Source organism: Lolium rigidum, chromosome 1 (genome assembly GCF_022539505.1).
Source record: "Lolium rigidum isolate FL_2022 chromosome 1, APGP_CSIRO_Lrig_0.1, whole genome shotgun sequence".
Lineage (NCBI taxonomy): Eukaryota > Viridiplantae > Streptophyta > Magnoliopsida > Poales > Poaceae > Lolium > Lolium rigidum.
The window spans coordinates 244021639-244046818 of NC_061508.1; the positions used below are offsets into that span (position 1 = coordinate 244021639).

The following is a 25180-nucleotide window of genomic DNA, read 5'->3' on the forward strand; positions in this document are numbered from 1 at the left end:
CTTGCGCCCGGATGCTCCTCTCGACGAGGCGCTCCTCCACGACCAAACGGCAGCCTCCGGGGTGACTCCAGTCGACGGCACCGTGGTGGTCACCGGCGACCAGTAGAGAAAGAACACGAGGAATTGAGGGCGTCTGAGAGAGATTGGGATGGGCGGTGATGAACAAGGACTACACGGTGACGCTCTCCACCTATTTATAGGCCAAGGGAAGCCTCGAGGACTCGACACGACGACGGCGACGGTGAAGAGGTGGCGGTCTGCGGAAGATGGTCCGGCGAAGATCTTTTCTCTCCCGCGGATAGACTCGGACGCGAAACGATTAGGGTGACGTTCGGAACCTTCTGCGACATCCGGGCATCTTTATCGTCGACGAGAGCGGTGCCTGACGGGCGATGCCGCGCTGTCGACCGCCGGAGAAGAAGACGACGACGTTTTCCCCTTGCACGATTCTTAAAGCAAGGCGAAACGGCAAGTGGTTTTGGGCTGGGCCGCGTCCGGGCTGTGTTGGCTCGCTGCGGCAGGTGCGTGATCGGGCTGCTGCGGTGCTGCTCGGCCTGCCAGGTAAGTTTCCCTCTCTTTCTCTTTTCAAACTTTCTATTTTCTGTTTTTTATTTTTTTATTTTCTGTTTTGATATTTGAATTCAAATTTGAATTCTGTTTTGTTTTGCAGGTTCTAAAACATTTGAATTTCCATATCACTTGATAATAGTGGTTACTGCATTGTTTTATTTTAAAACAAATATTTAATCTTTTATTAGTTTTGTGTTTTAGTGAGGTGCATCTTAAAATAGATATGGCTTAAGGGTTTGTCTCAATTTCTTTGTATTTAAAACCAAACCTATTTTGAATGAGTTGAAATTTATAAACAATGTTTGGTAAACATGTTATTAGGTTTTGTTATTACTTAACAATATTGATTGTTCCCATGCATTTTATATTATGGCTATAGTTTAAATTAAATGGTAATGAGGTTGGATTGGTTCATGATTTTATGTGAATGATAGTTCTTAAGATTTAAGAAAGTAATTTGGATATTGGTTTCACTCAACTCACCAAATGATATTTAGTCCTAAGTACATATGGCTTAGTTTATACTTGTGATCCATGATGCACAAGTTAGGAAACAATATTTTATGTGAATTGAATCCCATGTGAAAGGGTGTAGGGTTTTGGTGATGCTTCATTAATTGAAGTTTAAATAGGCATGAGGTATGGCAGGGTTATAATTATAATCCAAAGTAATACTTGGATTGGAATTCAAATATGGTCTAGGGTTTTAAGTAGTGATCACCCAAGTGATATACAACTAGGATTAGGTATGAGCATAAGCTTGGTTATGTTTAATTGGCTAGGGTTCCTCCTCCTCACTTAGATAGAATTAGTGTATCAAGGCAATGCTAGATTTGTAGCAAGTGTTTGGGTAGGCAAGGTTTGGATACCATATCAATACTACTCTATACAAGGCATGAGTATTGGTCTGGATTAACTACTATTGATATATTTATCATTTCATGTGATAGATTAGATCTATGGATCACATATATATGTTTAACTTATCATCTTAATTTATAAAGTAAAATCATGCATTAGACATGATCCACTTATTCCTCACTAGTCTCTCTTCTTTAATACTTCTCTCAACACACTCACTTAGATTTCTTAGGGTTTATGATCATCACCCAATTTGTAATGATCAAAGTATTGGCCTCATAATAATTCATTAGTAAATCATGGTTCTCTCTCCAAGATCAAGTATAAGTCCATATACTTGAGTATACCTCTTTAGGTTGAGCTCTTCTGAATAGGTAGGGTTCTCTAGAGTTTATGATCATTACCAAGGTGTAATGATCACAACACTTGCCTCTCTATAATTACTAGAAGAATAGGTTCTTACTTCCTATCAAGTTTTAGCTAGGTCAAATAGGGTTTAATACTTTACTTATACTTATTATAACATTGGTTAGTATCAACAATTACCTCCCTTGGACAAGGTTTAAATATTTAGCTAGGTTCTATTTAATGGATGATATAATCATATTGATGATTCTCTCCTTTCTCTAAGGTTTAAAGATATGAGTTGGGAAGCAAGGTTGGAATGGTCAAGGTTTAATGAAGAATGAATATGAATTCTCTTGACATGGATTCAAGTATTGTAATGGAAAAGCTATACCATGTGACTCATGGTAGGAACATTTATTTAGTAGAAGACATGGGTAAGATAAGTAAAGAATAGTTTCTTAATTAATTGTGTTCTTTGATTTATGGTTGAATAATTATTCATGTGTTGTTGTAAGGAATGGCATGTTAAGATCCTTTATAAGATCTTGTAGTTAATCCTTACTTAAGGTGTTGTTTGTTGTAAATCTACTTCTATTTGATCTAGCCCATAGATCAAATCCTCTCTACCCAAAACAAGGTTTTAGCAAAGATCACAGTGAAGTTTATAGCGCTTGACTTGATGATCTACCTCAATTCCAGCAAGTCAAGTGAAACTTCAGTTACTGTGGTAAGTTTTATGTGAAGCGCGAAAATTCCCCGGATTTTCTATGCATGGATGCAATGCACACTTTGGTGTTCTCTCATTTTATTGTCTCTAAACCTGGGATATTACATCGTAGATGGAGAGTTGCAAATTGAAGATATCCGGGGTCCTAAAGGAGAAGCAAGTTTGGAGGACAGGATGGAGAAATTAGAACAAGAGGTCTTCAACTACAAGAAGATGGCTGAGCGTGAAGTGGACATCTTCCACAAAATTGTGTCTGAACTTATTGATGGACACAAGAAGGAGACTGCAAAGCTGTGGGACGATATCCTCTCGCTTCACGACACTACCAACAAACTCCAAGCTCAACTCTATGATGTTCAGAATCAAAAATGTGAGTATGAAAACAGTTTTAAACACATAAGCTATGCTGCTAGTTTCAGGATTCCTGAGACCAAGATGTCGTTTGTTGATGGAGAGCCTCTTCCTTGGAAGTCTGATGATGGGAAGAATTCACCACCGCCGAAGGAGTAATTCATCATTGGTATTGGCACCCCCTTGTTTTGTTCCAAGCTTGGGGGGAGTGCCGCGGTATCACATCATCACTATCTTTTACCTTTTTACTATCAAGTAGTGTCATATCATGAGTAGGGAAGTTATCATATAAGATGGGTTGCAGTATGGAAGTATCTCTCTTTTAGTTGGTTATCTATGTATCCCTTGGTGTGAGTTATCGTTATGGAATATTAATGAGAAGTTTTATCATTTACATATTGCACATCTTATTTTAGTTTGCAATCTCTATTATATGATTGATCTTGTTGTTAGTATTGGTATCATTTTGGGAGCATTGAGTAATCTATTTGGTTTTGGCAAACTTAGCATTGGTCAATAGCAACAACACTTTGAGTTTAAGTAGAAAAAGGAAGTACATGTAGATATGTTATTTCATTATCTGTCCTTCTTGTTAGCTCTTAGCTTAGTATTCTAAAGTTAAAATTGTTTGTGCTTACAAGGAAGATGCATGATTGTTTCTATCACATGTATATTTGTTTGTTTCCCTCAACTCTTATGCTTGCTAACCAACCTTGCTAGCCAAAGACACATGACCGAGAGGGAATGCTTCTCGTACATCCGAACCTTAACCCAAACCTATGCCATCAGTGTCCACCATAACTACCTACTATGTGGTATTTCCCTGCCATTCCAAGTAAATACTTCATGTGCTACCTTTAAACAATTCAAAAGTTATCATCCCTTATTTGTGTCAATGTTTTATAGCTCATGAGGAAGTATGTGGTGTTTTATCTTTCAATCTTGTTAGGCGCACTTTCACCAATGGACTAGTGGCACATCCACTTATCCAATAATTCTGCAAAAAGAGCTGGCAATGGGGTTCCCAGCCCCAATTAATTAACTTTCATTAATAATTCTCTTCACATGTTTTGCCCTGATTCATCAGTAAGCAACTTAATTTTGCAATAGACACTCCTCCATGGTATGTGAAATGTTGGAAGGCACCCGAGGATTCGGTTAGCCATGGCTTGTGAAAGCAAAGGTTGGGAGGAGTGTCATCCTTAAATAAACTAAAGTACATGTGTAAACAAAAGAGAAGAGGGATGATCTACCTTTCTGGTAGAGATAACGTCCTTCATGGGAGCCGCTCTTTGGAAGTCTGTTTGGCAAAGGGGGTTAGAGTACCCACTACCATTCGTTGACAACAACAAACACCTCTCAAACTTTACTTTTATGCTCTCTATATGATTTCAAAACTTAAAAAGCTCTAGCACATGATTTAATCCCTGTTTCCCTCTGCGAAGGGCCCATCTTTTACTTTATGTTGAGTCAGTAAACCTATTTCCCTCTATCTTAAGCAAGCAATTGAGTTGTTGTGATCAAACCATTTATATTGTGATCTACTTAATCATGCCTTTTACTCTTCCTTGTTTAGTGCAAGTTTTATCCGAATGAATATAGCTTTGAAGGTTATCAATGATTATGAGGAGATTATTATGATTGAGTATGCAAGTTTCGCTATATAAGCTTTAATATAAGAACGCTGCTCGATAGATAAGTACAATCTGTTAACTGTTCTTTGACCAAGAACGAAGTTTGCCATCACCAATTATGATTTCCTATGCTCCTTTATTTGTGGTTTCCTTCTACTTGTTTCAAGTTGAATTATATGAGGAAGTTGTTCACTAGAATGTTTTGTGTGAATCAATATGATGCTTCTTGTCCGTATTTTATTTATCGACTCTTCACTCCATAAACATGTGGTCTTGTTCACTGAGTTCAGTTTCGCTTGGGGACAAGCGAAGTCTAAGCTTGGGGGGAGTTGATACATCCATTTTGCATCACTATTTTATATCATAATTTATTGTTATTCATTGATATATTTCATATTTAGAGATGATACTTATGTTATTTCACCTATTTTGCATGTTTCATGATTTTTGGAGAATCACTCACCGGAGTCAGGATTCTGCTGGAAAAAGCACCGTCAGAATGCAATATTTCTGAAGATCAACAATTGACGGAAATTACACCGAAGATCTTATTTTTCCGAAGAATGAGCCGGCCAAAAGGAGGGGCCGAGGAGGGCCGCCATGGGCCCCCATAGGCCGGCGCGGGCCACTGCCTCGGCTGCGCCGCCTTGTGGGGAGGGGCCCACGGCCCCTCTCGGACGCCTCTCTTTCGCGTATTTCATCTACCCAAAAACCTAAGGTGCTGGGCATAATCGCGAGGAGACACAGCCGCCTGCGCGGGCGGAAAACACCGAGAGAGAAAGAGCTCTCCGGCAGGCTGAAATCCGCCGGGGAAATTCCCCTCCGGAGGGGAAATCGACGCCATCGTCACCGTCATCGAGCTGGACTTCATTGGGATCATCATCACCATCATATCCACCACCGTCACCGTCATCTCCACCGCTGCACCTCATCACCGATGTAACATCTAGGGTTGAATCTTGATTGTTTCATAGGGGAAACTCTCCCGGTATTGATTACTCCTTGTTATTGATGCTATTGAGTGAAACCATTGAACCAAGGTTTATGTTCAGATTGTTATTCATCATCATATCACCTCTGATCATGTTCCATATGATGTCCCGTGAGTAGTTAGTTTAGTTCTTGAGGACATGGGTGAAGTCTAAATGTTAGTAGTGAACTATGTTGAGTAATATTCAATGGTTTGATATTTAAGTTGTGGTGTTATTCTTCTAGTGGTGTCATGTGAACGTCGACTACATGATACTTCACCTTTATGGGCCTAGGGGAATACATCTTGTATTCGTTTGCTAATTGTGGGGTTGCCGGAGTGACGAGCAACTCTGAACCCCCGTTGGTATATCGATGCGGGAGGGATAGCGAGGATCTCGAGTTTAAGGTCGTGGTTAGATTTATCTTAATTACTTTCTTGTATTTGCGGATGCTTGCAAGGGGTATAATCACAAGTATGTATTAGTCCTAGGAAGGGCGGTGCATTAGCATAGGTTCACCCACACAACACTTATCAAAACAATGAAGATTAATCAACTATATGAAGCGAAAGCACTAGACTAAATTCCCGTGTGTCCTCAAGAACGTTTGGTCATCATAAGTAAACAAACCGGCTTGTCCTTTGTGCTAAAAAGGATTGGGCCACTCGCTGCAATTATTACTCTTGCACTTTACTTACTTGTACTTTATTTATCTGCTATATCAAAAACCCCTGAATACTTGTCTGTGAGCATTTACAGTGAATCCTTCATCGAAACTGCTTGTCAACACCTTCTGCTCCTCGTTGAGTTCGACACTCTTATTTATCGAAAGTACTACGATACACCCCCTATACTTGTGGGTCATCAGAGACCTAATCCAAGAGAGCAACCTATCCTTATGTTTTACTTTGATCCTATGTTGCAGCAAAGAGATATCATGAATAAACTTCCCCTTCCACCTAGTGAAAGAGCATACCTCAGCACTAAAAATCCTTCCATTTCTGAGCAACCAAATATTCCAACAGGCTAGAATGAGCACTTCCATGAAAAAAGGCTAAGAGCCCCTGCCAACACTTTCTGCATATCATCATTACCAATCCACTCAATCTGCAGATAGTTCCAAATTCTCACACTGAAATTGCATTCAAAAAATAAATGTATGCGATCCTCAAAGATTCTTCCTGGATAGAGTACACAATGCTCATCCTCAGTAACATTCCAATGTCTCCTCTTTAGTAAATCTCTTGTATTCAATCTATCCGACAACAACAGCCAAGCAAACACCTTATGTTTCATGATGCAACACGATTTCCAAAGCCGTTTGTATACATTAGGCACCTGTATATAATCATGGATGTGCTTATAGAAACTGGCAGAAGCATATTGATCACCCCAAATATATACCCACTGATCATTTCCCCGTGTCAATGGATTAGACTGCATAATTTGCTTGACATCCACCAATTCCTGGTGTGCTTGTGTAGAGAGTGGCAATAAAACATTGAATCCAAATCCTCCTCATGAAACATCTCCACCAAAGTAGCATTAGGGAATAATGCATAAGAGAACATTCTAGGATATCTATGACTCATTGGCAAAGATGACCCATTAACTCTCCAATTATCTGACCAAAAAAGCAAAGTGTCTCCTTTGCCATGAATTACAGCTGCCACTCCTCTGAAATTATCAACATGTTTTATGACATCACGCCACCAAAAGGATCCACACAGTTTTTCCTCATGAGGCACCTTTCCCTGATAATGTGCAAACCACAACAGATCTACCCAAGGCAGGTCCTTCTTATTATAAAACTTATCTAAGAATTTGATCAACAAAGCTGCATTCTGTTTTTGGAAGTTTATAATACCCAGTTCTCCTTCCAGTTTAGGTTTACATACCATGTCCCAAGCTGCCAAAGATTGTTTAGGCATACCATCCTTATCCCTCCACAAGCATTGTCTCAATATTCTGTCCAACTGGTTAGTCAATCAAATAGGTAATTGCAATGAACACAGAAAATGCAGTGGCATGGAAGCCAAAGCAGAATTAATGAGTTGCAAACGTGCTCCTTGGGATAAAAAATTAGAACTAGAAGATAGCTCCCTTTCCAAACGACAAACCAAAGGGGACAACTCAGTGATAGTTTGTTTGGTAGTACCTACAGGGAAGCCCAGGTAGGTAAAAGGCATCTTACCCACCTGACAATCAAACACAGGAGCCAATTCTTGCAGAACATCCTCTGGCACATTAATTGGCAACATCTGTGACTTATCAAAGTTTATTTTTAGTCCAGTTGACATTGAGATCACCAGGCAAGATGAGCAAAGTGTTATCAACATATTGTACTATAGGAAAATCAGGATCATTTGTGAGAATAGGAAGTGACAATAACCCTTGTTGCACCAAATCATTGAGCACTGACTGAAGCAAGTTAGAACCAAATAGATAAAACAGAGGAGATATGGGATCCCCCTCCCTAACACCCATTTTACACTCAAATTGTTTTCCAGGTATTCCATTCAATAGAATAGAAGATGTGCCAGTAGATAAAATGTTTCTAGCCCAATTGATCCACTTATCATTAAAGCCTTTATATTTCATCACCTGTAATATTGCCTCATGCTCAATAGTATCAAAAGCTTTAGCAAAATCCAACTTAAGAATTATGATTGGTTTTCTTGAAGCTTGACACAGGAACATATATTCAAATGACCATGCCAAACAATCTTGAATGGATCTAACTCTCAAGAACCCACACTGGTTTTTGTGTATACATGAGAGAATTTTGTCTTGCAATCTGTTTGCAGCCAACTTAGTAAGGAATTTCACACACACACACACACTTGTTAAAGAAATAGGCCTAAAGTCATTCAGTTGCACTGGCACAGGTTTCTTGGGTACCAAGGTAATGAATGAACCATTGATATTCTTCAGCTGAATAGACTCATCATGGAAATCAGCAGCTAGTTTATAAAAATCTTGCTTAATAATGGGCCAGCACTTTTTAAAAAACAGTCCATTAAAGCCATCTAGCCCAAGAGCTGTATCCACTGTCATATGCTTAATAACCTCATCCATTTCTTTCTCCTCAAAAGGCTTAGTTAACTCTTGCAATCCATCCACTCTATGCAAGATTCTATCCGGATCAAATTGCATCAAAATAGGCTCTGATCTACCCATTCTCTCCTTATATTCTCTCCAAAATAACCATGCCATACTATCATGATCAGTCACTTCAATCCCATCAACATCTCTTAACATTGCAATAGTATTTCTTCTGTATCTTTCAGTGGCCATTGCATGAAAAAAAATTGTGTTATCCTCCCCAAGCTTGATCCAACGTATAGTACAACGTTTCCTCCAATAATTATATTCTGCTAAAAGCAAATCATCTAGATGCACTTTCACAATTTTCCGAAATTAAATTCCACTGTATATAGATGTCTCTGCTCCTCCAAGGAATCCATTGTGAAAATCACATTATTACAATTCTTGATAATTTGCTTTACGTTGGCAATACGAACATGCCATTCTTGAGTTCATGCCTTACGGTTTTAACTTATCTGTCAAGATAGCCAAGCTATAATTCCTTCTAGACCCCCTGTCCCAAGAATTTTTAACACAATCCATAACCCCGGGCATATTAACCCAATAATTATTAAATCTGAAAAGTGCAACTTTGGGTATATTAGTGTCCACATTCAGCACACAAGGCACATGGTCAGATCCAATTTTTGCTAGGGGGAACACCATGGAATTTGGGTAATCAGATATCCAGTTAGCACAGGTAAAGAACCAATCCAACTGCTCTAATAGTGGTCCCTTTTGCATGTTAGACCATGTGTAAGCTATGCCTTTGATAGGTAGTTCTGATAAACCCAAGTGCCCAATTATTTCATTGAACAAAAAAATGTCATTTATATCTTCCCCAGGTTTATTCCTATTGTCCTGTGATCTCACAAAATTAAAATCTCTCAAAATTATCCAATTATCTTCAGCAGGAATATGCAGGTTATATAACCAAGAAACAAAATTGTCTCTTTCTTCACCTTGGCAAGGCCCTAGACACAAACCAGGTTCCAACAATCATTGTTATATACAGATGTGAATTTCACTTGCACCCCATACTTAACTGACTGCACCAACAATCCAGAGAACACAGAGGAGTTCCAAATGAAAATTATACCCCCAGAAGCTCCTGGAGAAAAAGCAAAACTAGAAAATCTCTTTGGGCAATTTTTTTGAATCAGTTTCCAATCAAAAGATTCACATTTACTTTCTTGCAAACATATAACATCACACTCACTTTCCTCAATTTTTTATCTCACTTCTCTTTGTCTATACACAGAATTTAATCCACGAACATTCCGACAGAACACACACCATTTTCTTTTATAAAGTGTACTCATTAAGAACAACATATGAGTCATCATCAAGTTGACACATAATGCCAAACATACCCATCATATAAAAGTACTTTAATATCCCAGGCAAAAGAGCAACAGTACTGATAATAACATCAACCCCACTGACATAAACACAGTTTTCCTTCACAAAAGCAACTAATAAAACCCACACAACATGCCCTCCTAGATTACCAAAAGCATCACACCAATAGCAGCCACACTGCCATGACTTGATCAACAAATTTTTCTTATTCATCAGTGGGCTCTTCTCCCTGCTTGTCACCAGGTGTAGCCTCAAGCTGCTCCTTGCTCAATCTTTCTGGTGCAATCCCCAAGGACTGGCCAACTCTCTGCAATACTGCCAAAGGAATAGGTGGCACTTGTGCTTTCTCATCATTCCCTTGCCCTTCCCCCTGTGTCTGCTGCTTTGCCTCCTGCTCCATTGACAATAACAAATTCTTTGCTCTTTTCTTCTTCTTGCTTGGGTTGCACAGCCAAAATAGGTGTTGGCCTATACCCATCAATTTTGAGACAACTCCTTGTGAACCTCATGTCTGTAGGCTGCACTAAAGGAGCAGTAGACTTTGCCCTCCTTCTTTTAATCCTTGAAAGGTCCGGCCCCTACTGTAATCCTCCTTGCAGTTCTCTCACTTCCTCCACACCCCTCTCATATCCTCCACTAGGCAAGGATATCTGCAACATGCTTGGCTCAGTATGAATCCTCAGCTGCCTGTCTCCCAACTGCAAGTCAATGACTGACAAATACATGCCAGGCAGCTTCTTCAGAAAAGCAAATGGAGCAGTGAAACTGGCCTTAGGCACATTTTTACTGTGAAAAGAAGGAAGAGCCAGTTCCAAGGCTTGTGCACACACCATCCTAGGAGGCAATGCAGGCCCATATACAGTGTGAGCCATCCCAATATTGAGCACATTGTACAACATTTGCATACCATCTTCCTGGTGTTGTTGTTGCACTTCCATCATGTTGACAGATGAGCTAGAGCTGTCAGACATATTAATAACCATGGACTCCTGCATTTCTTGCAGCACTCCTTGTACTTGCTGCACATTATCCCCTGGTCCCAATCACCTTGCTGACCATTGTCCATCTGACCCCAGCCCCCTTGTTGTCCATGGTTTCCACCCGCTGTAATCCCCCTTGCAGTTCTCTCACTTCCTCCACACCACTCTCATCTCCTCCACCTCCCTCTGCCATCTCTGAAACTCCCATTTCCAATTTGGCCCCCCTTGGCCCCAGAGATAAAAAAAGCAGTTGAATTGAGTACATGAAAAATTATAAGCTTTAAAATATGAAATCCCACCTCCTTGCTAGAGACAGAAAATGAGAATACTCTATCATGCAACAAGGACACCTTCAATTATCCACAAAAACCACCAGTTGTAGCTTCTAGGGCAATACCCACTAAATCTTCCTCTAGTTTAAAAGAAGCTCTACCAAAAGCCACTACCATAAGAAAATGACCAGAGGTAGAAGATGGGTGAACCTCCTGGTGAAATTTTTTCTTGACATCCTTAGCAAAGTTGATACCATGAGAAAAATCCAAACCCATAAAGAGAGCTGCATGTACAGAACTTGCAGAAGTTGAATTATTCGATGCAATAGGATTACCATGTGAGTGGTGTTGTGCCAACAATGGAGCAATAGGGTGTATCACTGCCTCAGACTTATGAATGTCAATACATTCATTCACTGCAGATGTGTCCTTAGCAGATATATCTTCCACTGCTGGATTAGATTTAATTAACTTTCCCATTCTAACCACATAACCTGTGAAATAGATGTTTGCACCAGCATGAAACAAATCTCTATATGAAACCCGCTGGCACCCAATAAGTGCACTTTTTGCATTAAATAACCTGAGATAATTATCCATGCATAAGCACAAGGAACCATCATAAGCCTTCATACGTCCTCGATCGAGATCCTTAGCCGTGAAGTAGGTGATTTTCCAAGACTTGATCAGACTCGCTAGATCTAGGGTTTTAGATTTATCTTTCATCTGCTCTGCCCCAGCCCAAGATTCAATAGCATCGGGAGGAGAAAGAATACAATGATCAACTAATGCATGGAATACCAAGACCTCCACCACAGATCCAACTTCCAGCGCATCATCATCCTTACGCGTGAACTTGCCAATGATTGGAGAACCTTCTACGTCAACTAGCGCGATCCATCTCTTGGCAGGCCAAATGTGCAGTTCACCATCCAACAGATTTCGGACACCATTATACAAGTCGTCCATGGACGAATAGGATACATTCTAGATCCATGCAGGAGAAGACATGGCAGAAACGAGATGAGGGACCAGTTACCTTGGAGTGGAGAAGGAGGAGATCACAATGACCGGATCAGAAGGATCCAATCACCAAGGATCTCAGGCGATCACCGACGACGAGTACTACGGTTTAGTGGGTAGGTGGAGTCGCCACGTTGCCATGACCGAGGGTAGCTCAATCAAAACAATTCGGAGAAAATGTCCTTCGTTACTCATAGTGTTTATTATGTTAAAATCTCTAAATATTTGGCAAATTTATTATATTTATTAGGAATAACTTACTAATAGTAGGAAAAGTACAAAATTTTGTGATTTACACTTTTTTGTGTAGTATTATAAGAAAATCACAAAGGGGTCCCAGTTGTAGTGAAATTTTGAGTTTCGCGAAATATGTCCTTGTAGAACTATTTTCAAAGATGACCATGAACAGACCCGGGGGCGTCAAATAGAAAAAGTATAATATGAAAGTTGTTGGAAATTTTTCTTTGAGCATTTTGGTATATGTTGATCTTAAAAATCAGATTTTTTATGCAACTAGCAACCTAGGCGTACTGAAGAGTTCTGAAGCAGTTTCGGGATTTCGAAATTTGGTGACATAATTTATTCCAGCACTCATCATATGTGATGCATTTGACCATAGATCGATTTCTTCGAGTTGTGAGGATAGAGAGGGGTCCTAGGAAGATTCTAGAAGTTTCCAAGAGCTCTTAGATCAAAGGGGGTTGGATTCTGTGGCCAAGGTTAACTCTGCAACACTATATATTGATGGGGAACACTAATTTTTTGATTCCCCAACCATTGTTCACAGTCACCAAGGGGGGAGAGGCATCTCCACACCATCACCAAGTCAAAGTAAGAAGGGGAACAAGAAGCCGCCGCCCATCACCTGCGCCAAGCTACCGCCATAATCACCGCTAGGATACTTATCTTCATCAACCACTTCACCAAAGCCTTCACTCCTCTCTCCTACATGAGGAGGAGTTTCACCCCCTTGTATTTGAGGTTTATGGTAGTACATTGATTTAATCTCTCTGTTTATTATCATTATCTAAGCCATATGAGTTGGCCAACATAATTATGAATCTAGAGATTTAATTACTATGATGGATATTTAATGACATTGGCACTTTAAGTGTAGAGTGTTGTGTCAGCGAAGTATTTTTCCATAAGGGTGACTCAATTTTAAGTATGACATAAACACCTCAAAAAATTAAGCCAATTTACGTAAAAATATAGGATTAAAAGTTACAGCTACAGTATTAAGGAAAAAATTCGGAGCTACAAGTAAGGAGAAAAAATTCGTGCACTAAAAAGTGCAGCGCAGAAATCAGCAACTCCATATTATGTTTGCAACTTTAAACATTCAAATGGGTAAAAACTTGATACTTTATTTAAAACCCAGAGATTAAACTAAAATAAAACTAACATTCTAAAGAAAGCATGCAAAAAACAAAAGGCATAAATAAAAACGTCTCGGGTTGCCTCCCGTAAAGCGCTTTCTTTATATCCATATAGCTAGGCTTACTTACTTGATTCAAGTGACATGAAATTTTTGTGGTAGCATAAATTCTACCTCCTTTTTCTTTGGATATTGTTCCATACACTTCTTATGAGGGAACTGAAGCTTAACATTCCCTTCTTTCGAATCAATGGTAGACCCTGTTGTTCTCAGAAAAGATCTTCTAAGGATAATAGGACTAGAGGAATTTCTCCCCATGTCCATAACAATGAAATCAAAAGGTACATATGTCATATGTAATTCAACTGTAACATCTTTTACTTTTCCTATTTCATTTTTGGTTGAATCATCATCAAGTAATAAATGAACAGAGCATTTTTCCACATTTTTAAGGTTGAGTAATTCATACAACTCTTTTGAGATAACAGAAACACTAGATCCTAGATCAAGAATAGCATGATGTGTTTCTTTGTCAATAGATATTAAAATTTTGGGAATCCACACATCCCAAAGATTAGGTGGTATCATGGCCTCATTATTATACCTCTTAATCTTTTCTTTAATAACATAGTTGGCAATATAAGAACCAAAACCAGCTTGATTAACATTGATAGTGGAATCTGTAGCAAAATTTTCTAGTATAGCAATTAATTCATTCAAGCTACATTTATCAAGATCCAAGAGTGGTTCCCTAGCTACACTAAGCATTTTAACTTCTTCAATATGTTTATCATTAACAAGCATAAGAGTTTCTTTTTCATCCATAGCATTCAAAGTTTCCCAAGATCTATCTATAACTTCTTGCACATATTTAATTGTTTCTTCATGGCTCTTTTGTTGCAAGATATTTACTAAAGAGAAAATTTCTTGTGTTAAGAGCTCAACTTTATCAATCGAAGCATCTTGCCTTTCAAATTTTTCTATCAATTCTTTATTCAACTTTTTTTGTGAAGCAATAAAAGATCTAATGGTGTTTTCTAATTCATTAGAATTATTACCACTAGCATATTTGTTGGGCACATAAGGGGGCGGCCATAGCTATTGTTGTAATTATTATTCACATACCCATTGTTGCCAAAATTCCTTATAAATTAACATCAACATTTTCATTGTTGTTTCCAACTAGATTTTGTAAAGGGACATTATCATTATTTTATGCAAGGATGGCATCAAATTTATTAGATAAAAGATTATCTTCTTCAATTGAATGCACTTTATTTGTGGGATTAGGTGTGCTTTCAGTATGCCATTGACTATGATTATGCAACATGCTTTCTAATATGGCTTTAGCTTCAGTATAGTTTTTCCCGTAAAAGCACATCCCGCATCAGAATCTATCATGCTTCTAGATATTATGCTTAACCCATTATAGAAAGAGTGTAGGATAATCCATTCATTAAATCCATGTGATGGGCAAGTTCTAAGCATGTTTTGAATTCTTTCCCACGCTGTTTCTACATGTTCATTATTATTTTGTCTAAAAGATAATATGCTATTTCTATTATGTAGGATTTTAACAGGTGGATAATACTTCTTAATGAAAGCCTCTTTAAGATCATCCCAAGAATTAATACTAGTAGTAGGTAATGACGATAACCATTCTTTGGCTTTTCCTGTAAGAGAAAATGAGAATAATTTCAGCTTAACAATATTGTTTTCCACATTTTTAAATATTTGCATACAACAAATTTTGCAGAAATCATGTAAATACATAGATGCATCTTCACTAGAACTGCCGCCAAATTGTTCCCTAGTTATAAGATTTAATAATCCAGGACTTACTTCAAAGCTTTCAGCAGTTATCTCAGGTGTAGTAATAGGTTTAGCAATAAAATGATCAATATGAGTGTTTGTGTAGTCACACAATTTAGTATTTCTTGCCCCCATGATTTTCATAAGATAGTTGCTACTACTTTTTATGTGTTTTTAAAAAAATATTAAGAAAGAGAACTAACCATCAAAAACTAAAATCAAGCAAACAAAGACTAAAAACAAGACAAATTAAATATGATGAAAAATCTAAAAGAGATAGGAGAGCTCACAGTGATGTTACCTCCCAAGCTTGGGTGAGAAACGACGCCAGAAAATCTCTTGTAGTGCTTGGAGCTTCTCGCGCAGCAACCACCGTGATGCAAATCTTTTCTGTTCCCCAGCAACAGCGCCAGAAAATGTCTTGATGATGTTGGGACTCCAAGTGCAGAGTGTTGCATCAGCGAAGTATTTTCCCCACAAGGGTGACTCGAGGGTTTATATCGAACTGTCAGGGAACTAGATGAAAGATTATACTCTTCTCTCTTCTTCAAGCAATCCTGCAAGTAAAATAAATGCCTTGTGTCCCCAACTCCACCGTTGGTTATGAAGCACAAGGTTTCACGTAAGTAAATATCACAAGTAGTAATAAAACAAGTAGTAAAATAAACTAGACAAAGCAACTAAGTAAAACTTGTAAAGGGCTTGATTGTTTTTGGTGTATTGGATGCAAATAAGAAAGATACCTATTTTTGTATTTTCGGAATAAAATAGTGCAACAAATAGAAAACAATGTAAATGCAATATAAAGGTGTTTCTTATGATAAAAAGTGGACTGGGGTTCATGGGTTCACTTGACTACTCTCTCGTAAAGTTGTGGTGGACAAAATCAATTCATCAATGAGATATGAAGGTACAAATAATATTATATATATGGGCATCACGTCCTAACATAGAGATGATGCAACACACCTCTCTTATGCTCCACAAGAATGAAACTTCATCGGTCTTGTATTAAGAATTAACAAAGCATAGCAATAAATACTTTGAGATGAAGTCTGAATATCAAATATGCTACCTTGAACAAACAAGATCATCATTACTGTCACATAATAAACATAGCACATGCATTCACTTAATCCCTATTGTGGTAGCAAAAGAAAGGCAAAACCATAATAGCTCTTGAACATATTGTCACTATCCAATCACTAAAACCTTGTTACTCCATCTAACACACACATCACCCCACACACGCTCTTGCTTAGATGTTGGATCAGAACATAAACTTAAGAATGGGGTACATAATATGCATCTATCAATACATCTCATAATATAATATGACCAGATCTCATAAAACAATATCATAGAACAAGGATCCACCACATAGGTATTACAAATATGGCTATAATCATGATAGGCAGCTCATATGGCACTAAGTACTATGAAGAACATGAGAGAAATAAATCAAACTACTGCCACAAACCCGTAGTCCAGAGGTGGACTACTCCCTCTTGATCATGGTGATGATGATGAAGACGTTAGAGAAGGTGGAGATCCCTTCGGCGATAATCCCGGTGGAGTTTCCCCCTCCAATCTTCTCTGCAGCAGCCTCCGTTTTGGTGTTTCTATCTTTCTGCGGCGCTCTCCTCCTGAGAACTCTTTGGGGCCATATATATAGGGGGTTTAGGGAAAATACGTCGGTTCGCGAATGAATTAGGGCAAACGGACGCTCGAGGGCTGAACGGATCTGGGTGGCGCGGCCAGACTTTTGGCCGCGCCACTTGGCCTCGTTTGGCCCTCGAGCCTCTCCAGGTGTGCTTTAAAAGTCCATGTTGTTTCTCTAGATGAAAAAAATGATGCTCCAAAAATCCCAGATCAATTTGACTTCGTATAGGTCCCTAAAAGTGAAAAATACGCGAAACTGGGTTTTCCTGTTCTACAGGGTTATAAACCAACTAAAGCGGATCATTGGTAAATCCCCATAAATTAATGTAAAATATGGTATTATCATCATATATGTTGCAAATATGTGGGAATTCAATATGATAAAGGACAAAGTTCATGTATGCATTTTACATGCATCAATATTATGGTGTAAGATGATACATGCTATGTATTTACCATTGTGTTAGATCTTTATAGCTTTTCATACTCTTGAAGCACATTATGATGTATATTGTATTGGTTAATATGATAAAACTTGGCGCACTAAACAAATTGGTAAACACTTTGAATTTCGATGCATATTTCATGAAGAACCTATAGTTCAAGCTTACCATGGTATGAATTATTCTTATCCATGGATGAAGTGGAAAATTCTGTATCATATAATTATATTTATCAAAAACCATTACAGAATATCACAAATAGTGGAAATGACCATTGTGCAAATGAAACGGTAAAGTTGCTAACCTCGATCGAGGAGGAAAGAAAGAGGAGAAAGCTTAAGTGTCGCTCGGGCACCTCATATCATTTTTGTTTTGTGTGAAATCAAGTGGCATCATTCTCTCAGGCATTTCATCGAGCACCTCTTGTGCATAGAAAAGAAAAATAAACTAGCACACAATCCTCACACCTTCCACCAAGAAAAAATAGAGGAGAGGGCTAGCTGGGACGAGCTGAATTTCTAGGCAAGGGGGGCTTTAGCACCGGTTCATGGCACGGCACGGTGCTAATAGTTACCTTTAGCATCCGTTCGTGCCACGAACTGGTGCTAAAGGTTTCACGCTTGCCACGCGGCTAACGCCAACCCTTTAGCACTGGTTCGTGGCACGAACCGGTGCTAAAGGTCCCGCACAAACCAGTGCTAAATCCCTACGGGTCCTCTGCGATGTTCTGGCCGCATGAACCGGTGCTAATGCACCCTTTAGTATAGGTTCGTAGCATGACCGATGTTAATGCTCTTTGCGGCTCCAAATATAAGCCATGTTTTCTACTAGTGAAGTACAATTAGTTACACAACACGAGTACAATCATAATAGTATTGAAAGTACGATTTTTTTTTTTTTGAAACCTATTAACATGGGATATAGTTTTAAAGATCTTGACGTGAGGGTACCAACAGTGAAAACGGTTCGTAATTTGGTCTTACGGTTCTCAAGATATTTCATTTTAAAAAGGTGAATCTAAAAAAAAGGGGGGGAAAGCATAGACAAACCACCCTCCACCTATGATTTTCTCTCCTCCCTCATTCCCAGCTTGCTTCCTCTTGCGACACGTGGTGAGTAGGGAGACCACTTCTCGGAAATTTTATGGTACCACAACGCGCCACCTGTAGCGTGCGGAGAGAGTTAGTTCCCTTTGCGAATGTTGACCTTTTTTTTAGAGATTTCGATATTTATTTCATTATTCCGAAAAAAAAAGCCCATTGAATTTGTTTCCGGTGTTGCCCCAACGGCCCAGCCCCCTCAGGATTTGATATTCTACATCTATCTACGAATAGGCCCATCTAAGGGGCGGCTAACGGACCTGTCTACTCAAAAGGAAAAAAGAAGAAAAACGAGACAGCGCGCGCGCATGCATGAACCGAAGACCCGGCCAACGCACACTCTGAAACCTCTCTTGTCTCTTGGTTTTGCATGTAAGATCACACGGACACTCCTCTCCTACAAAAATGGCGATCAACGAGTGTGTCTCCGACCACTAGCTACTACCTGCCTGTCTGTCTCTCCATCTGTCTTAGATCCATCCATCGCGCGCGCGCCATGAAACATTCTCTCCCCAACTTCTCCATCAGCTAGCTAGCTGCCCAGAGATTATAGATCGATCGAGTTGGCCGGCCGGCCGGAAGGAATCAACTGATCGATGGGCAAGGCGAACACGGTGTCGTCGTGGCTGTGCTGCCCGTGCCGGTGCCTCTTCTGCGGCCTCCTCAGCTGCATCTTCAGCGTCGTCGCCTGCGTCCTCGTCGTCGTCGGCCTCGTCGCCATCGCCCTCTACCTCCTCTTCCGGCCGCACCTCGTCCACGCCACCGCGGACACCGCCGACCTCGCCGGCTTCAACCTCACCCCGCGCACCTGGATCCTCCGCTACAACCTCTCCGTCGCGCTCTCGCTCCGCAACCCCAACACCCGCATCGGCATCCACTACCACTCCGTCGCCGCCGAGGCTTACTACCAGGGCCAGCGCTTCGCGCACGTCGACCTCCCGGACGTCGACCAGGACACCGGCGAGACCACGGTGGTGCCCGTGGTCTTCACCGGGGAATTCCCGCTGGAGGGCGGCGTGGCCGCCGCGGGGTTCCGGAAGGAGGCCATCGAGCAGGCGCGGTTCTCCGTCGACCTCAAGATCACCGCCAAGATGAAGCTCAAGGTGTGGGCGTTCAGGGTGTCCGGCCCCAAGCCCAGGATCGACTGCCCGCTTACCATCCAGAGAAGGAACGCCTCCTCGCCACCCGGCGCCGCGCCTCCCGAGTTCCACCCCACAGAATGCCGCGTCTGGTTCTGATCTCTCAACTCCTGATCGATGGATCGATCAAGATCACTAGACTCCTAGGTCGAAATTACTAGTTAAACTAGCCGCTTGCTGCATCTCTTAATTAGTTATGCATTCCCTTGGTTGATATTTTTTTAACTTTTGTTTTGTTTATCAATTAATCTGTAGTACAGTAGTACTAAGATGGAAATTAATACGATTCACTCTATCGAGAAGAAGATGTTCATAACTAATCCTCCCCGACTGTCGCTCCCTCTAGATTCTTTTGTTCACCTGTTTAGAATAGACCCTACTGTCGCTCCCTAGGGCGACTCCGGGGGCGATCTCGCCGCGCCTCCGCTAAGACCCCCAACGCGCCCTCCTCTCGCCGCTGCTGCCGCCGGCTCTCGCCGCAGTGGCGGCGGACCCAGCCGTCGAAGGTGGTTGGGGGTGGAGGTCGCCGGGATCCTCGCCATGGCCGCTAGGGCGGGTCTGGTCGGGTCATCGCCGTGCAGCTTCTAGGACCGCGCCCCTAGTCGGGTTGGAGGCGGAGATCTCTTCCCGGCGGCGCCATGGCTAGAGTGAAGATGCTGGGACGGCGGGTGGCGGTGGTGGTGATCCTAGATCTCGATCTAGATGTCTCCCAAGCTACCCCCGATCTCGATCTTCGCTGCGCGTTGGGCCGGTTCTGGTGGAGGATCGACCTTGCACTGTCATCTCTTTCCCTGCTGGCCTTGCCCTCTGGGTCGCTGGTAGGGTTTGGAGCGGCGGCTTGCAGGTTTCCGGTGGGTCGCGTAGGGGCTGCTTGATCGGCATGAATAAAGGAAGACGAAGATCTTCCTTACATGTCCGTCTGAATTTGGCTGGATGTTGAGTTTTGGAAGGCTCCGCTGGTAAATGTAATAGTGCTCGTGCCTGGAGTTTGCTGGTTTGGGAGGTATTCGGTCATGCGCACCCATGCTTTTATTCCGACCGTTTGGTTCTGGAGGGAGCGGCGCGAAGCTCTGTTCTGTGTTGCCAACAGATGACATTCTGGTCCATGGTGTATCAGAGACGGAGATTTTCTGAAGGCCGGATTGGAGGACTAGCAGCGGAGGATCGAGTCGTGGTATTGTTGAGGGATTTGCTTGGTATTCTGGGCCTAGCAGAGGTAAAGTTCAGAGTCTTACATTTTAAGGTGAAAATCCAAGGTCTGGCCTTAATTGATTGTGTCTGGCAACGATTTTGTTGAAGGCATTATTTTGGGAACGGGAACTATCTCCAGGGTGAAACCTAAGATCTTTTGATCGGACAACTATGACACTTATGCACTGTTTCCTTCTTGAAGGCATCGCTTGTAGAGAGTCTGGATTTCAGGTATTGTCTTGGTGGTGGTTGTACTGTTGTTGCTAGTTTGGAGTACCATAGCAGGATTTCTTTTTCTTAATTTTCTTTTTTTTTCTTTTTTAGCTGTGTGCATTCGTGCTACCATTAGGGTACTGCGTTGTTGCAGAGACTGGATGTAATTAGTATCTATCGATATTAATATATTCTCTTTATCCAAAAAAAAACTAACACTTCCCGTGTCTTGGAGCATCTGTACATAAATATTTGGACATTGACGTCATCTAGTAGGTGTATTATACATGTATAATAGATTCAGCTCAGTTCATCATAGTTGCTTCAATCAATACAGAGTGTACGTATGTAACACGTACAGCATGCAGTACGTACGTAGCCAGGCTGTGCTGTGGGCGAGAAAGTAAACAATGTAGCCGATGGTGACGCGCGCTGCATGATATCGATCCTCTGATCAACGAACTGCAAATTAATCAATGCACATGCAGGCAGGCAAGCTCGTTGCGTGTTTAATCTGTCCCAACGTACCCGCTGCTGTCTACGAGCATCTCTACCAGATACCACAAATCTCGGTACCTCATAGATGCATGGTTAATTTGCGGATGAGATTTGCTCTATCAGATTAGATGCTGCAATTTTTAAAAAAAAGCACTTGCCGCCATGATTTCAATGATTATAGGAGTTCATCATCGAGTTCATTAATACAAAAGGAGGCCTACATTCATTAACGAGTTCATCTAATTAGATACTCCCTCCGTCCCAAAATAAACTGCTCAAGTTTGTCTAGATATTGAGCATGTTATTTTGGTACAGAGGAATACTTCCGTACTTAGCTAGTTTCTAGCCCTAATATTTGGATCTACTATAGCTAGCTCTTCCAACATACATGTCACCGGGCATATGCGATATGTAGGGGTGGAAATTGATCGGATGCGGATTGGATAGTACCCTTACCATATCCGTTTCCATATTTTCAAAACAAATACGGATACAGATACGGATGTTGCCAAATATGAATTCAGAACAGATGTTACTCGAATACGAATACAGATCGGATGTTTTCTCAATTCGAAGCGGGTACGAATATAAGAAAATAATAGATTCATGTCTTATAATGAGGTGACTATAGAATGACGCTGACATAATGCATAGTAGTATCAAGTTCAATCGTATTTTTTTAGTTTATCTAGGTTAGGTAATTGGTGTATTGGGGTCGAACTACTAAAATTGGCTAACATAATTTAATTTTGTTCAAATATAGATATATCCATTTCTATATCCACATTTTCTTCAAAGTTCAATACCATATTTGTATTTGTTTTTGTAAAACGGATCCGGATATTTACCATATCCATTTCCATAGACGTCTGGATTCGGATATTACCACTTCCATTTTTTATTTCTCAAATACGAATGTTGGATAATACAGATTGCACACCACCAGTTTTCACTCCTCGTGATATGCTTGCTTCTATGATGAACGCCGGCCTGCCGATGTGGATATTACTCCGTGTAGTAGTGCTAACCACTTAGTGTGCATGGATCGATGATTGAACTCATATTGATTTCTGGTTTTTCTCAATCCTCAACAAGACATATATAGGATGGCAAATGATCTTCTCCTGTGCACTGGAGGTCACGTGCATGTTTGTACCGTCGATTTCTACTTTAAGATTTGTGCCACAATGTTTCGCCAAGTATGATTAAGATTCACTATGTTTCAATTTTGTCGGACATATTGTAATGCAATGATACTGAATGAAATGGCGCACGGGAGGTCCCTTGCACGGGACAATCGCTGGGTTCATATATAGGAGTGACTGAATTTCACAAGTGCCGTTTTTTTAAAAAAAAAATGGAGGCAAAAGTTTTGCCCCATTCTATTAATTAAAAAGTTTTACAAGATTGTGAATAAGATATTACAAGCCAGATTATTCTTCCTATATCAAAACACTCACACGCTTGGCTCCCGCTGCCACCCATAAATTTAACTCCCTCTTAATATTTACTAGGATTGCCGTTGGCGGCACATGTTTATTTCGAAACACTAGCATTTCTTTCGTTCCATTTTTTTCAAGAAGGACAATGGATGCAATGGCTTTCCGGTTTAGGGAGGAGGAGCCAGTCATGAGAAGACACCATTTCTCAAGCTGTCTTTATTGGCCATTGTTGAAGGTCGATGCAGTAGGTGCGCCGAGGCATACCTTAAGGAGTCGCCATAGCATTTGGGTACCGACAAATGGACAAGTGGCGCCTGTGAGTGTGTTACTGAATCTCTTGTGGATTCTATTAAAATAACTAGCTCACAATCATGATGCTCTAATTACAGGTGTTGTTTCCTTAGTTCCAAATAAACTGGGTAAATGAGTTAGTTCAGTTAATGTCACGGATCAACTGCAGTAGCTCCAAGCCTCCAACATGAGATCAAGATAAGATTCTTGATGTGAAACTAAATGCATCTGTCATATCACCACCCATGTACCTATGATGTGCACTACACATTACACGGATCCAAAAAGATCTTTGACTCAAACTATACATATATAGGGCCAACGACTGCTTAGTGCTTACACACAAAAAAAACAAAATTGTAAGAATTTTAATTCCTTCACCACAGCGAAACCCGGAAAACATAGTACCGAATTCCTTTGACATTCTTGCATTTCATAGTACAGACAACAGGTTCAAGCTACTCACAGACCTTATATGTATATATACATTTTTTTTTACATTTTCATTTTTTTTTATGTGAAAAATATAAATTACAGAATCCCGACTGTGGACAAATCTAACCGGAAAAATGGACACTACTAGCAAACAAACAGTTAGGTAGCGCATGCACGCACGAGGAGTGAACTGTCCCACATTAGCCTTCGGGAGTAGTAATAAAAGAGATAAATTCAATACCAACCTCTCGCTTGATCAGCCCTGCATCCGGCTGGGAATTAACAGCTCTTGATGCGATTATTCGTAGCAGCAATTTGCTCAAACTAATTACGACCTCATCCATCCTGTCCAATCTTGCACCTCCATTAACTGCTCTGTGTGCAGCTTTCTTCTTCCTTGATCTCATCGGTGCCGCTCAAGGAGGAGCGGTTGGTACTGGCTGAGGTTGGAGAGGACGGCAAGTCGGTGTCGCTGAGCGCGACGAGCAGGTCGACAAAGGCGCCGATGATGAGGCCGTGGGTGCTCTTGCCGTTGGCCCTGAGGTACCACCGCAGCATCTCCTCCAGCCACCGCCAGTCCTTCGCGCCATGGCTCATCACCATCTCTTCCATGGACGCCCGGAAGTCGCTGTACGGGGTCGATGAGTCCATGGTCATAGCTGTGGCTCCCTCGAACGCCGCCATCTTCTTGTCTGTGCTGCTGGTGCCACAGCAGCTGGTGCCCTTGTCGTCCTTCACCTTCAGCTTGGCCATCTTGAGTATGGAGGAGGTGTCCAGCGACGCGTGCGGCTCAAAGAAGAGGCGGTCGGAACGCAGCGCACGGATGACCGTATCACGCTCGTTGGCCTCCACGAGCCCCGAGACAGCCTCGGACGCTGTGGAGAGGCTGCCGTCGACGGAGGCGAAAGAGTTGGAGAAGCAGGAGTCGGCGCCAGAGTCTGGCAAGTAGGCGGAGTTCATAGTCTTGTAAGCCGTCTGCTGCTGCTGATGCTGCCTGAAGGAGAGGGTCCTTGGCTGCTTGCAGGACGGCCATTGCCAGGAGGAGGCAGACATGGAAGAAGACGAGGCCACGGAAGGTGCAGCGCTTGTAGGAGCAGCACTGTCCACCTGCTTGATGCTGCTGCTGAAGATAAGAGATGCGAGGCCAAGCTTCTTGACCATGGCTGGCTTTAATTTGATCTCTAGAAGAAATTCAACAGGACGATGTACAAGAGGCAGAGGCTGGAAGGTATCTGGCTATGGTGTTCTGCTGCCTACTTGGTCTGAGGCACTGGGCAAGTACTTAATTAGAGAGTGAGGAAGGTGGTGAGTATGGCTTTTGTTCAGAGGAGGGACTGCATATGGTGTATAATTAACAAACAGCATATTAGTTCTGGAGTAATCAAAAGAG

The 25180-nt window shown here is 41.2% G+C and overlaps 2 protein-coding genes across 2 annotated transcripts; one reads left to right on the plus strand and one right to left on the minus strand.

Annotated features, from left to right (window-relative positions):
* Nucleotides 1-19177: 19177 nt before the first annotated feature.
* On the plus strand, nt 19178-19819 carry LOC124656948 (NDR1/HIN1-like protein 10). The gene has a single exon (XM_047195598.1). It carries the CDS (start codon nt 19178-19180, stop codon nt 19817-19819), a length of 642 nt encoding a protein of 213 aa, XP_047051554.1.
* Nucleotides 19820-24156: 4337 nt separating this feature from the next.
* LOC124656959 (transcription repressor OFP13-like) lies at nt 24157-24951 on the minus strand. Its single transcript, XM_047195608.1, has 2 exons — nt 24536-24951; nt 24157-24490 (listed from the first exon to the last, which is right to left on the minus strand). Exons 1-2 carry the CDS (start codon nt 24949-24951, stop codon nt 24157-24159), a joined length of 750 nt encoding a protein of 249 aa, XP_047051564.1.
* Nucleotides 24952-25180: the final 229 nt, after the last annotated feature.

Excerpts from the sequence above, each read along its gene's own strand:
- LOC124656959 (XM_047195608.1), bottom strand. The coding sequence starts at position 24,951 with ATGGTCAAGAAGCTTGGCCTCGCATCTCTTATCTTCAGCAGCAGCATC. Across the intron at positions 24,491-24,535 it reads TCCATACTCAAGATGGCCAA|CAGCACAGACAAGAAGATGG; the intron begins GCTGAAGGTGAA and ends CTGTGGCACCAG.
- LOC124656948 (XM_047195598.1), top strand. The coding sequence starts at position 19,178 with ATGGGCAAGGCGAACACGGTGTCGTCGTGGCTGTGCTGCCCGTGCCGG.